The 13,541-nt window shown below is 40.8% G+C and overlaps 1 protein-coding gene across 6 annotated transcripts in view; it reads right to left on the bottom strand.

Annotated features, from left to right (window-relative positions):
- The window catches only part of scube1 (signal peptide, CUB domain, EGF-like 1), a 114,193-nt gene continuing 100,652 nt past the window's right edge, over positions 1 to 13,541 (bottom strand). For 3 of the 6 annotated variants that reach the window (XM_020601239.1, XM_020601242.1, XM_020601244.1), the window contains 12 exons: positions 13,303 to 13,458; positions 10,769 to 10,867; positions 9,939 to 10,055; positions 9,566 to 9,724; positions 9,209 to 9,412; positions 8,934 to 9,095; positions 8,352 to 8,519; positions 5,120 to 5,281; positions 4,734 to 4,931; positions 1,312 to 1,464; positions 1,094 to 1,173; positions 1 to 388 (listed from right to left, as the gene is read on the bottom strand). In XM_020601239.1, coding sequence (XP_020456895.1) covers positions 236 to 388; positions 1,094 to 1,173; positions 1,312 to 1,464; positions 4,734 to 4,931; positions 5,120 to 5,281; positions 8,352 to 8,519; positions 8,934 to 9,095; positions 9,209 to 9,412; positions 9,566 to 9,724; positions 9,939 to 10,055; positions 10,769 to 10,867; positions 13,303 to 13,458 — 1,811 coding nt within the window. In that variant the 3' untranslated portion in view covers positions 1 to 235. The remainder of the gene's footprint in view (positions 389 to 1,093; positions 1,174 to 1,311; positions 1,465 to 4,733; positions 4,932 to 5,119; positions 5,282 to 8,351; positions 8,520 to 8,933; positions 9,096 to 9,208; positions 9,413 to 9,565; positions 9,725 to 9,938; positions 10,056 to 10,768; positions 10,868 to 13,302; positions 13,459 to 13,541) is intronic. The other 3 variants (XM_020601240.1, XM_020601243.1, XM_020601241.1) reach the window with 2 other exon arrangements.

Below are 13,541 nucleotides of genomic sequence, written 5' to 3'. Positions count from 1 at the left end.
GAACATATCGGTCAAACCTTATAGAAAAAGCTGCACTATGTGGAGGAAGGGGTGTCAGTTAATCATGTACTACTAGTTAAAGGTCTCAAAGATGAGAAAAGACATTATGTGACAAATAAGATTAGGACAAATACAGGAAATAAAGACGGCCACTCATAAAAACCCCAGGGGGGGTGCTGGATTTGGAATGATGCAGAATGATGGGGTATTTAACAGGACAGTGGAGAGGCCCTGTCTATTTGTACGGCCTTAGGAACCTGGTGACTTTGGAGCGCAGCAGCTTGATGAAAGAGCGAGGGAACATCTCTTTGGACTCTTGTACTGAATACCTGAAGTAGTTCTGGGGGTGGGCCAGCACATCAAACAGGGCTTTAATCAGCTTCTTGTCCTATAAGAAAAATACAAAGGTCATCCAGCCCTTTATCATTTCCAGGACATCAACTATTGATGGTTTTTCAAGTACATTTTGTGTCTCATACATACACTAAATGGTACCTTTGGTCTCTGCATGAGATGCAGGGTATGCAATAAAGAAAACTGTTAACTCATTCACATCAATAGTTGATGCCCAGAGCAGCGGGATCAATCATTTACAGTGAAATAGTATATTAAAATCCTCTTTTTCTTGCGTAAAGCCAAGCTGTTTACTGATGTTCTGTCAAGTAACTTTGGTGTCTCATAGTGATGAGTTAACCCTCCTGTTATGTTGCAGGTCAAATTGACCCACGAACATAACTGCTGAGCAGGCATCACCTGAGAAATGAACATAACAGGAGGGTTCCCTATGTTCGTGGGTCAATTTGACCCGCAACATAACAGGAGGATTAACATTGCAAGCTATTGAAAATCCTGCATGTGACATACTGATGCTACCCTGTAGCATCAGTATGAGACTACAAAGGGTACTTGACAAAGTGTCAGTATTTGACACACTGGGATGAGAATGTGTTGGGTCATCCCACTGGACCACTCAGATGAGGTAAGGCTTTTTTTCAACCTTTATTTTCTGTGTTTGAAAGTACAAGAACCTTTCAAAATAAAATACCGGTCCCCAAGAATTAAATACAAAGGACAACACAAACATCTTCAATACCTTCAATATCTCCTGGTGGTTCTCAGAGGCATAAAGCCTGCCATCTCGCACTATGTCCTCTATCAGCTGCTGGTAGTCCTCTGTAACACCATATGGTTAAATTATGAGGTGACAACACATAAAACAGTAAAAATAAAATCAAAAATAAAACTGTGGTAAGCAGGTGTTATATGAGTCTTGTTGAGCGAAGGTAAAAAGGAACAGTAATTTTTGCTCACCATCATAGGTAACATATGGAACTTGGAAGCCTTTGCCACTGTTACCCTCATTGGACTTAAACTGGATCCATAGTTTGCGAGAACGAGAAGTGAAAGCAATGGGCCGCTCATAGGTCTGACACGTCTCATAGGTGGTAATGGAGGTGGGCAGGGCTGGAGGAGGAGCATACACATGTTGGAATGGTACTCTTTCACACCCTTAATGTTTTCTAGGTTTTCAACCTGTGGTCTGCAGCCCCCTGGTGGTCCCCAGAAGCAATGCAGGTGGCCCCTGATTAATCAGTAATGTAGTTGCACTGGGGCAATTTTTTTTACTCATTTCCATGTATTACTTATTGTTTATGAACATGCAAATTGAGGTAAATATATAAACTTCAGAATGTCTTAGTCAGACTTTTTCAGTTAAACTCAATAGTGCCAACCAGTCAGAATGGTGGTCCCTGGGGTTCAATTAGTTGAAAACCCCTGTTCTAGGATTATAAGGGAGTTTTAGTTCTTTTGATCTGTTTTGTATCACTGCATTTCACACAGAAAAATATTCAAGTGAACCAAATGTTTCACTAAATGCCACAAGAGAACATCCACTCTGATCACTGGTTATATGTGTCTGGGAGTAAGAAAAGAAAACTAGAAAAATAGTCTGCATTAATGCTTGCATTTGAAACACAGCATCTCAATGTCACATTTCATGTGTCATTTGTTGACTTTATATACTTCCGTTCAAACTAATTTCACTGTCATTCCAGGTCTAATCACCTGCAGTAACCCTGCTTCCCAACAGATCAGTTACCTGACAGGCCCTCTCCTTTCCAGCTCACCTCCAGGTCCTCCACCAATCATACATATTTACTGGACTACTCTCACTCATCCTTTGCCAGATTGTCTAAAGTGTTTCTGTGCTATAGGATTCCAGCAGTTTTCCATGTCTTGTTTGCTGCTTGTTGAGACACTGACCCTTGCCTGGATTTTGGACTTTGTCTCTGCCCCCCCCCCATTGAACCTTTGCTTGAACTGTTTGCCTCTTACTATCCAGCATCTGTTAGTCTCACTATGTCTGTGAATTTGCTTTTACCCAACTGACCAAAGTCAGTAAGGGTAAACTAGTGGAACTGTATTCTCTGGTCCTGAGTCATACTTTTGAGCTCAAGCCTGATTTTGTGACACTCCCACCTTTATGTACTCTTGCATTAGTTGTTTTACTAACATGACACTGTTCAGTAGATCAGTCAACTCTCCATCAGCTGCTGAATGAACACCATTCAGTGTTTTTTTTTATCAAGTAATGTGGGCAAAAGGCAAATATCAATAATGCAATGCACTTTATTTGGTAGTTCATATCAGGCCTTGATTAATTCTCTGGCTAACTGATAGCTACTGTAGATTTCACTGTGATTCCCAGCATGCATAGTGCACCTATCTATGGGAGCCAGTTAGCTCAGACTTAGTCTGCTCTGTAGTTGAATTATATTAAAGGTTACATTACGTTCCCACCACAAACTGCTCTAGAATATGTTTGCGACTGGACATAGATCATGTCCTCTGAAGGATCTCACTCCCTTAAAAAAGCTACCCTAGGTTGCTCTCACATAGGGAGCTTCACATTAGTAAATGCATGCAAATGGCAGCATAGAAGTTCCACAGCAAGCTCCAAAAAGTCAATTCCAAATTGTATGGTAATCTCCCCATGTTAATGTGAAAAGTCCAGTTTTAACTGTCAGATTCAGGTTCTCTTGATACTGCTATGCTAGGTTGAAAAAGCTAGGTGTAAGGACAAAATGCCAGAAGTAGAAGGCTGAGCAGTGGAAGAATAATAAAATTTGACTGTAATACATGCTGACCATAGCTTCCTTGGAGTTGTGAGTAACTGAAGAACAATACATTTAAAAACCTTAGCTCCTGCTTAGGATGTGCTCCAACTCCAGCCAGAATCAGTAAGTATACAAAAAAGTCATCTCCACTTTCTTAACCTGAAAGCACAAAAGATCCACTTCCAACCCTCCATCTGATCAGCTGGCTCTAAAGTCAGCAATCCAGCAGCTCACCAACACCATATTCTAGCACCTGAATATCCATCTTCCTGTCAATCCTCATTGCCAGCCCCAGACGGAATCTGCACCCACAGAATTTCAATGACACCTCTGCTGACTTTCTGCAAATTTTGGAAAGTAGAAACTCAGAATGTAAACACCTGTTTGCCCCCTACCTGCATGTGTGCAACAGTTGTGTTATGTTGTGAAAGTTTGTGATACAGGCAGAGGTGAGAAAGATGACTGGGAGATGACCCCTAGTAGCCTTAAAGCAGGCAAAAGAGAGAACCTATCAGTCTGTTACTTGGGCAGCTGCCAAGCATTTGTCAAAACCTGGTTTTGATCCCATCTTACTGCTGTGCTTAAAAGTTTCAGTCTCCCTCTGCATCAGTACAGTGTATTCTGGAAACTCATCTGCAATTGACGTTGCTGCCTAAGCAACATTTCAAGGCGTGGCTGCATGAATCGGGCTTGCTTGGTCAAATTGCTGCAAAGAAACCACTACTGAGGGAGACCAATAAGAGAATTGCTTGGGGCAAGAAACACAAAGAATGGACTTTACATCAGTGGGAATTTGTACTGATGGGTCCAAATTGGATACTTTTTTGTTCCAAATGCTGTGCCGTTGTGCAACACAGAGGAGGTGAATGGATGGTATCTGCATGGGTGGTTCCCACCATGAAGCATGAAGGAGGTGTGATGTTGTGGGGTGCTTTTCTGGTGGCACTGTTGGTGATTTATTCAGAATTCAAGACACACTTAACCATTATGGCTACCACAACATTCTGCAACAATATGATTATCACATCTGGTTTGAGCTTTTGTCAAATCATAATTTTCAACAAAACAGTTGTCATACCAACTCCTTCTGCTGATGAAAACCATTTGATGGGGTCAAAAACATCAAATTTAACTTTGAATTAAGATCATTTTGTAAAACATTCCAAAATGACATTAAAGTCAAACTGTGGTACAGTTCAGAAGGTGTCATAACATAATATAACCTGGAAATGGATAAAAACTAACATTAGTGCCACTCTTGCCACTCTCAAAGAGATCTCACCCATAGGAAATGTCTCACTGATGTACAGACAAAGGTTCATGTTCAAGCAAAACTTAATGAGTTAGGGTACAGTACACTGTTCTCCATTTACCTTTAGTCAAGCAATAATAACTACCAACTTTGTTGCCTAGCAATAGCCATAAATATTCATACATTAGTATTTTAATTAATGAATTGGCTTTGTATTGTGAGAAATGCTGTAATAAGTTACTTTAAATATGCATACTATCATCATACAGACCAAAAATCTGTCTCATTGGTTCAGTGTCAATAAACTGGAATAAAAAACAAACAAACAAGAACATGAATTTGAAATAAAAAATTCTCTTTACCACTCTTCCTCATGACCAACACGTCTCCACACTCATCCTCGATGGGGAGGAAGATCTCTGGTACCACGATAAGGATTCGCCTCTTGTGTGGTGGGTTGATAGTCCAGACACAGTCCACATTGGATGGGTAATCTCCAGGGTAGTTAGGAGACTCAATGTAGCCTGTATACTCTCCAATCTCACCTCCACACTGCTGGTCTGAGGACAGAATAAAAGAAAGTCTTCACACTATAACACAGTTCAGTGCGACCACACCAATGGCTGAAAAAACTACCACTATCTCTGAAGCCAGTTTCCTTGTGGAACTCATTATTAGCCACTCTAGATAAGGATCTCTGTTAAATACAAAAGCAGTACATGTAATTATAAAAAGTAAGCAGCTTTACTTTTGCAGTGGGAGACATTGGTGGCACCATCAAAGTCAGTAGTGGTGTTGCCAGGGCAGGTGATGCAGTAGTTCTGCCCAAACTCAGACTGGTACGTTCCTGCTGGGCAACGGATACAGCGGTGTGTACTGGAGTTGTAGTAATGTCCAGGAGCACAGTGCACTGAAGAGGGACAGGAAGGAGTCAGTGTTCACACAGCATAAACTGAATGTAGATAAACACATATATAGCAGGCCATCTACAAAATACATACTCCTTGTTGCACTCCAAAATTTGTCTGAGGCTCAAAGGAAACTTCAGCAGTCCCACTAAGCTAATTTGAGCTACTGTCTTTCAAAGGTACATTGTGTTTAAGAAAAAAAATCCCTCTTTTGTTTCCTAGAATAGTAGTTCCTTCACTAGCTGTGGCAAAAGGATATGTTCGAATAGGTTTATTGGTGTTAGCCTGTGTTTACTTCTCAGGTTGTACTTGGAGCTAACTTACAAATGAATTTATACTATGCAGATTTGATAGCTGCAGTATTTTTGAACACCAGTAAAACCAGCTCTAAATCTGTCTCTGGATTATATTTGTGCATGTGTGACATCTCAGAGTCACTTCAGCCTTTTCTCCCGTTTATTCCTCCCTCATCTGCATTTGCCAGATTTCCCCTGAGATAAACTGACAGGACCAAGCTATGGACAATATCAGTCAGAACAAATACACCATTGGCAAAGCTGACAGAGTTGTTGTACTGATTGCAGTAAGCAGTTCACCTATAAACCCCATTTCCAGAAAAGTTGGGACATTTTCCAAAATGCAATAAAAACTAAAATCTGTGCTTTGTTATATATAACTGACAAAAGTACAAATAAAAGCTTCCCATTGTTTTTACTGACCAACTTAACTGCATTTTGTAAATACTAACACATTTAGAATGTAATACCTGCAACACACTTCAAAAAAGTTGGGACAGAGGCATGTTTACCACCAGCAGACTGTGTTACAGTAAATGACAATGGTTTTCCAAAATCCTCCCAAGCCCATTTGGACGGTTTCTCGTGCAGCACCTCCTGAAGGTTTGAAGGTCACGCACATTCCGCAGTGGTTTTTGCCCTTGGCCTCTATGCATTGATTTTTCTAAAGATTCTCTGAATTTTTTAATAATATTATGTACTGTCATGCGCGTTGCAGCCGTGGGGGATGTGGGGGATGCAACACCTACACTTTTTCTAAACACACATTTCATCTCCCACACTTTTTGGTGAGACGTAATGAAAATAAATAGCCAATGTATACAAAATGACGTCAGCGAAAGAATATGAACAACCCTACACACCCACAAAGGAGCCAATGCAAACACAAAGGTTAAGTTAGTCTGAGTGACAGCTCTTACAGGCAATCACAGCAAATGAACAGAAAAATGATTGCTAATCAGTTTGTCTCTTGTAAGGAAAACAGAAAGAGCACGTTTGGTTCTTTTAACGGAACTGAGTGAAGGTTCAGATGTTCATATATCCAGTGTTACATGTTCAGGCCAGGTGGTTTTCATGCCATGTTGGCAATATCCAACATTTTTTGTGCAATTGTAACCAACTGTAAACAATGCTTTAAGCATTAAACTTCATCAGTTTATTGTTTAAATAAAAATATTTAAAATCATACTACACAAGAGTTTCAATTTGTAGCTGACCTTCTTTTTCTTCAGAATAACTTAATACAGAGAATTTATTTTTGAACTGATTGACAATTCTCTCATGAAACACCGAACAACTTTTCTTTGTACCTTCAATTCAAGCACAGATTGTAGTTTTAATTGCATTTTGGAAAATGTCCCAACTTCTCTGGAAATAGGGGTTTGTAGGCTACAGTGACATCCTTTGACTCAGCTTTATAGAAATACATGTTAGTGAAGCTTCAGTTGACCCACAGATGAACTTTTTTGCACAGAACAAGGGCTTTGCTTGGTGTTGGGATTAGAAAAAGTTACAACTAAGAACTATTCTCATATACAGTACATATGGATACATTAATAGTGTTTTTAGACCAACTTTAAAAATCCCAAACCCTGTTCTTTAACACTGAAACTTGTGATGACCCCCTTGGCCAGGTCTATGAGGAGTTAGATACAGATGAAGGCTCTTAACTCATTCTACCCAGAAACTTCAATATCCAGTAAAAGACATCTGAATTTCTTCTTACTGTGCACTCTTTGGCAACACTTTTAATAACTCAGAACTCATATTTACTGAAACGCCTTAGTTGTTGCATTAATTGATGTATTACTTTTGCATTAAGGCATGCATGAGATACAGTTTCTTCTGGTCCTGATAATTCAACAGGTAGTAAATGCATGAATTCATGATAATTCATGTTGCCTTACATAAAGTGTTACCCACTGTTCTTTTGAGCTGCTTCTATACCCCTTTTCTCCCACTCACAAGGCTGGCAACTAGCTACACCTTGTCTTCACCCAGTACTACTCTGCTACAGACCTCAGTTGTATCACCCTTCATGTTTCTAATTGCCACATTTTGCCATTCTCTACCCCCTTTCCTCTGTCCACTCATAGCCCACCCCTACCCACACTATCTGTAACTGGCCACAACTCAGCTTTCTTCTCACCTCACTGTTCTCATCATCCTGATCTGAATATGAATGAATGTCATGTATAAAAAAGTGTCACAGCGGATGCCAGACTTAACATATGCAGGTTCGAAGTAGAAAAACTGAAATTAAAGAGGAGAAAGTGCCAAAAGGACATCATTTCCTGGGAATCTGTCCTATAATTGAAAATACATTTTAATAAAACACAAATATGAACCTCATGGTTGATCTAGAAGAAAAGTTGGGGGTTCACCAAAGCCAGTAGCATTCATCATCTGGGGCCCAGAATGTTTGCACAAACTGTCATCAGAACTATTTTATATCCTATTTTATCATATGGTGCCGTCATTATTTGAAAACAACAATAGAATAAATCAAAATGAATGATTATGTGCTGGCTGAGTTATTGCAGGTTTTAATGAAACCATACAGTGGTATAGTGAGTTTAATGCAGGCTCATCAAATTTCCATCCACACTGGAGATAAAGGCCTGCTTGATATCTGTCTCAAATCAATGTCTATCATTTTTGCTGTGCTAATAAATGCCACAGTGTAGATGGTGCAATTAAACTGTATAAACGGATATGCGGTAGAAGTACGCAGATGAACACTGTCTGACATACACAGATAGACACCAAACTTTACCTTTGGCCTCACAGTCCCTGAAAGAGACTGATCCTTCATATTTGGTCATGAGGCCTCCTCCACAGGGGAAGCAGAGGACCCGGCCTGGTTCAGGCTGATAGAAGCCCAGTGCACAGGGCTGGCATGGACGAAACCCGTCTGTAGAAAAATAACCTGCTGGGCATTGAGCTGAGGGACAGGCAGAAGAAAATCACTTGTCTTATTTCGATTTTTTTCTCTTGAAACTGTTTCAAGTTCTGGATGAGTTACGCAATGTGCGAATGCATTTCAGTGTAGGATCAGTCACTAAACATCTAATCGCAGCTCTCAGTACATTAACACTGGTCTCCGGTGCTCTCTTGTGAATATTGCTTTAATACCCACAAGGTGGTGCTGTCCATTACATGAATACTGGATTTGCAGGTCAATGTAATGAAGACTTTTTCACTGTGCAACTATTGCACCAAGGACATTAAAATGTCTAACAGGCTGTAAAACCTTCCTCCAAACTTGGAATGAAGCAGCTCATGTGTTTTAATATGATTAATACAACAGTTCATTCAGTGGAGGATGGCTGCAGTTGGTGTAATGAAGGTGAATTACCTCCACACTGAGACAAATTCTTGGCTCCACTGATACCCTGTCCTTCAGTGCTAGGACATGGCTCACAAGACAGCTGACCCACCATGTCCTGGTATGTACCGGGTGGACACTGGACACACTGTTCCTGCTCCCCACTGTAGAACGTCCCCACACCGCAGCTCACTGAAAGTGAAGGCACTGGTGAGTATTTCCTGTGGTTCCTATTGATCTTTGTCATTATGACAGGGCAGCAATACCATGACACTAGGTGACAAGTAGTTAAACTCCAGACTTACCACACTTTCCGTCTCGTAGGACTTGTCCAGTGCTGCAGGCCTCAGCACCCTCCGGCACCTTGGATGGTTTCTGAGCCACCTCATACTCTGTCCCAGAGAAATGGATGTAGAACTGCTGTTTGTTGATGGATTTCCTGAGCGTCCTCATGGTGCTCAGTAGCTTCTGCTTCATCTTCTCTCGCACACAGTGCACATTACAGGAGTCTGAGGAGAAAATTTTGTCAGTTTCTATACCATATATGGTATAACTTCATATCCTTTTATCAAATATACAGCATCCGCATGTCAGTAACCTCCTGTACATCTGTTTGTCTCTTAGTGGATTTAGATGAGACAGGTAAGAAAAGAATATTACACCTGAGGCTTCCACCTCCTTCATTTCCATTTCAAACTCAGCTGTGATGTGGGAAACCTCTTTTGAAGGAGATTTACGTCCTCGTCTGCGCTTCTTTGATGAGTCGCACTTGAGGTTGACGAATGTTACCTGGCAGTCGTCGGTGCAGGGGAACTGGCCTCCTTCCAGGTGAAAAAAACAGAAGTGAAGAATGAATAGGGAGAAACAGTCTCATGAGACAAAAGCTAATGGAATGTTATCATGTGTTGTCAGTGTCATTTTTCATTTGTTAGTTCAAATATAGATTATAAGTTGCAGTGAGGAAAAGGAAGCTTCCGGCAGACTGAGATGAGACTTTGCAGATCAGTACAACACTTTTTGACAGGACTTCTTTACCTTGCAGGTTCTGCCTGGATGAATCTCTGTGTTTCTCTTTGTTGCGGGGCCTCAGGTGACACTTGGCATCTTTAATCTTAAACCTGGCCTTCTGTTTGATGGGTGGCACCAGCATGTCTTCACACAGTAGAAACCGAGCAGAAGACAATTAAACAAGTCACAGGTAGCGCCTACAGGTATATCTGATTTGGGCCTTTATTTATTGTTAAATAATGCACAGCTCCGTCTTTCACAACTCCAGTGTCACCACCCGCCTGTTTTAACTGATAGCAGGGCTGTGAGACACATAATGGATGTTGATACTATCCACCCAATTCCATTTCTGTCTGCAAAGCTTCCTCAACAGTTTGGACAAGGCAATGATCCCTTACTAACTTTTCACCTGCAAGCACTGCAGGAGGTAACCAGGAACAGAATGGGAAATGGATTGGTCTCTGATCTAATTTGTACTTTTTTTATCTGGAGAGTATAAGAACAAACTGCCTGGTCAGAGATTCACATAAATGTTTCTGAGCATGCTCTTTAGCAATTATTTTGCAGTCAGTATCACTATAGTAATATTTTTTTAGAGCTTATTGATGAAATAGAAATCCCAGTGCTTCTTTATGCTTTGAGCTCTCCTTCACTGACAGTGCACACCTAATCAGTAATCTGGATCAGTGCAGGAGCTGACTGTGCAATAAACCGCTGTCATAAAAAGTAGGTGCTGAATCTTTGTAGATGACAACTGCAAACTCTGTGACAACTGCAGTGCAAAATAGTTTGATGCTATTTTCGCAGTAAATCTCTCCCTGAAAACTACATTTCCCATCACAGTTGGCCTACTGTACCAGCACAGGTGGGTAAGGCAGCTGTGGCATTCCTCTTCTGAGGAGCTTTACCAGGCTGAACTGGCACTCCGCAACTCAGAGTGTAGCTGTTCTCTGAATCTGTAAGAAATCCACATACATTGCACATACTTTTAGACTACTGCTATTAGACATAGTGATGAAAGGTTAATAAAGGTCCATTAACAAAGATTTTACACATTGTCTGATAAATCAAGTGAAAATGGGATAGGACATGATGTCTGTCTGCTGTCCTGTCTCCTCCATGACAGTCTGCTGCCTACAGCTCTTTTGTTATTATTCTAGCTTCTGTACTTTGTGTTTCAAGATATGGCCCATAAAATAGCCCCGCCTTTCTAAGAAGTGTTTTTTGAACTGTGAATAGTCATTTTGAACAGCCAGTCATCGAGGAGCTCTTGGTAGCTAAAAGTCAGAACAAAAAAGGTCATGTTCTTTTCCAAAAAAAAAAGTGGAACAAAGAAAAAGCAAAAACCTGGGTTAACACCCAACCTGGGTTTGGCTTTTTAAAACTAGCCAAAGGAGTCACATTTATTTCAGATCTGGCATTCTTCCTTCTGGATGCATTAGCAGCTAAAGCTAATGTGTATGTGTTGGTAACATTAGCGATATAGGATGGTCATGATTTTACCTTTGTATTTAATGAATATCATTTTAATCCCAGAATAATTCAAGATTTGTGTAACATTAGTGCTTTGTGTCACATTAGCAGTAACCAAAGCGGACTAACAAATTTAATTGTCAGCTAACGCTAGCTTTGGACTGGAGGCTGCATTTTGTACAGTTTCTTGCAACCAGGAATCTGTAGTTTTTACCTTTGCAGTGGAAGTGTGTATGGAAACATGTTTGTTTCATCTTGTGATGGACTGAGCAACAGTCAGTGCTGAGGAATAAAAAGAACTGTATAAATGTTGCATGGCCTCGTTATAATTCTCTAGTCATAAACCAGGCAGTAAACCGGAGGAACCTCAGTTGCCATGTGACCTTAAAACCCAAATGATAAATTAAAGGTTAAATGAAAGATCTATGAGTCCTGTCTTTCTCTCTTCATGCACACTTAAACACAAAGAGGCATTTCAAGTAGGAAATGAGGGATGACGCCTCCAGAGGTCAATCAGCCACAGGAATTTACATGGCTCCCTCAACCTAAAATTAAGAAGCACTCCAAAAAGACAGAAAAACAAATATGTCACTTCATACCTCAGAACTATGCCTCATTCTCACACAATGACTGCCAAGTTAAACAGAACAAGGGCCATGCTATGGTAAAAACACTGTGATCAAAGAATGCAATTGATTTACAGATGTGTGCTAAGTGCTATTGCAGGAGGAAAGGCAAGGGTGCCAGCCAAAGTGCTAGGACAAGGGAAGCCAAGAAAACCTTGCAGAGTAGAAAACACATTAGTCTCAGTGAAGAGCCACCTAAGACGTGCACAAATACAGCAATAAAAAGCCTTCATCAAGTGTCAGTTGCAGTGAGATAAAAGATAAAACATGTCAAGCTGTGACTATGAACTCTCACCACCAGGGGGCAGCAAAGTATGCATTTTGATATATATTTCATTGCCATTCACAGAACTGGAGTGATGTCATTTGCTGGGTCACTAACTTTAAGTACTGAGTTTTTTCCCAATATATAAAGTCTTATTCCTTTCTTTTGATATATAGGGCAGCACAGCAGTGCAGTGGTTAGTGCTGACGCCTCACAGCAAGAAGGTTCTGGGTTTGAGCCTGGGCCAACCTGGTTCTGTTCTGTGTGGAGTTTGCATGTTCTCCCTGTGCCTGCGTGGGTTTGCTCCTGGTATTCCAGCTTCCTCCCACAGTCAAAACACATGAGGCTTAGGTTGATTGGTGACTCTAAATTGCCCATAGGAGTGAGTGTGAGCGTGAGTAGTTGTTTGTCTACATGTCAGCCCTGTAATAGACTGGCAACCTGTCCAGGGTGTACCCCGCCTCTCACCTAATGTCAGCTGGGAACATAGGCCTATAAATTACATAGATAATGAGCAATTCCACCAAAATAATTGTTTATCCTGTTGTCCCTCATTTGTTCCTTTCCATCCAGACCACTTCTAGACAAGAATACAGTAGATGACACATCTACTGTATCTAACGCAGCCATATGGGTCCCTGTTCTCATCTAAACATTAGGTTCCCAAATATAAATGAACCAACATAAAAACAGAACAAAAAGAAAGAAAAATTAACAAACAACTAAAGGTTAATATCATGTTCCGCTAAAACCACATAATCTTGTACATGTACATGTATATAACACTGTGGGGACTCAGTTACATTTAGGGACAAAAAGCAAGTCCTCGTAATGTAAATCATGAAATTGTAGGTAGAAAACTTGGTATAAATTTAAGGTGAGGTTAAGTTAAGGTTAAGGCTAGGTTAAGGGTTAGGTGTAGTGAAGTAGCTGTTATGATGTCTAAGTCTCAAGAACAAAATTGTAAGTCACTGAATTGTGTTCTGCAGTCAAAGAAACACAACTCTGTGTATGTGTGTGCATGTACCTGCAAGGAATAGGGCATTGGAGGGGCAGGACAGTGAGCAGATCTCTGCCCCTCCACTTTTGGTACAGGTCAGCTGGGCCCGGGGTGCTGGCTTTCCATTGGGCAGACATTTCACCGCCTCTGAGGAACACAGAGTCGCATCACCATGACAATCACCTGGACACACACACACACACGTGCATTTGTGTTGAGCCCTGTTGAGAGGTTTCCATTATGCCACATATGGAGGAACCCAAAAG

This window comes from Monopterus albus, unplaced genomic scaffold (assembly GCF_001952655.1).
Source record: "Monopterus albus unplaced genomic scaffold, M_albus_1.0 scaffold51.1, whole genome shotgun sequence".
NCBI lineage: Eukaryota > Metazoa > Chordata > Actinopteri > Synbranchiformes > Synbranchidae > Monopterus > Monopterus albus.
The sequence above is the reverse complement of the archived record's forward strand: the minus strand, read 5'-3'. Positions and strand labels throughout refer to the sequence as shown.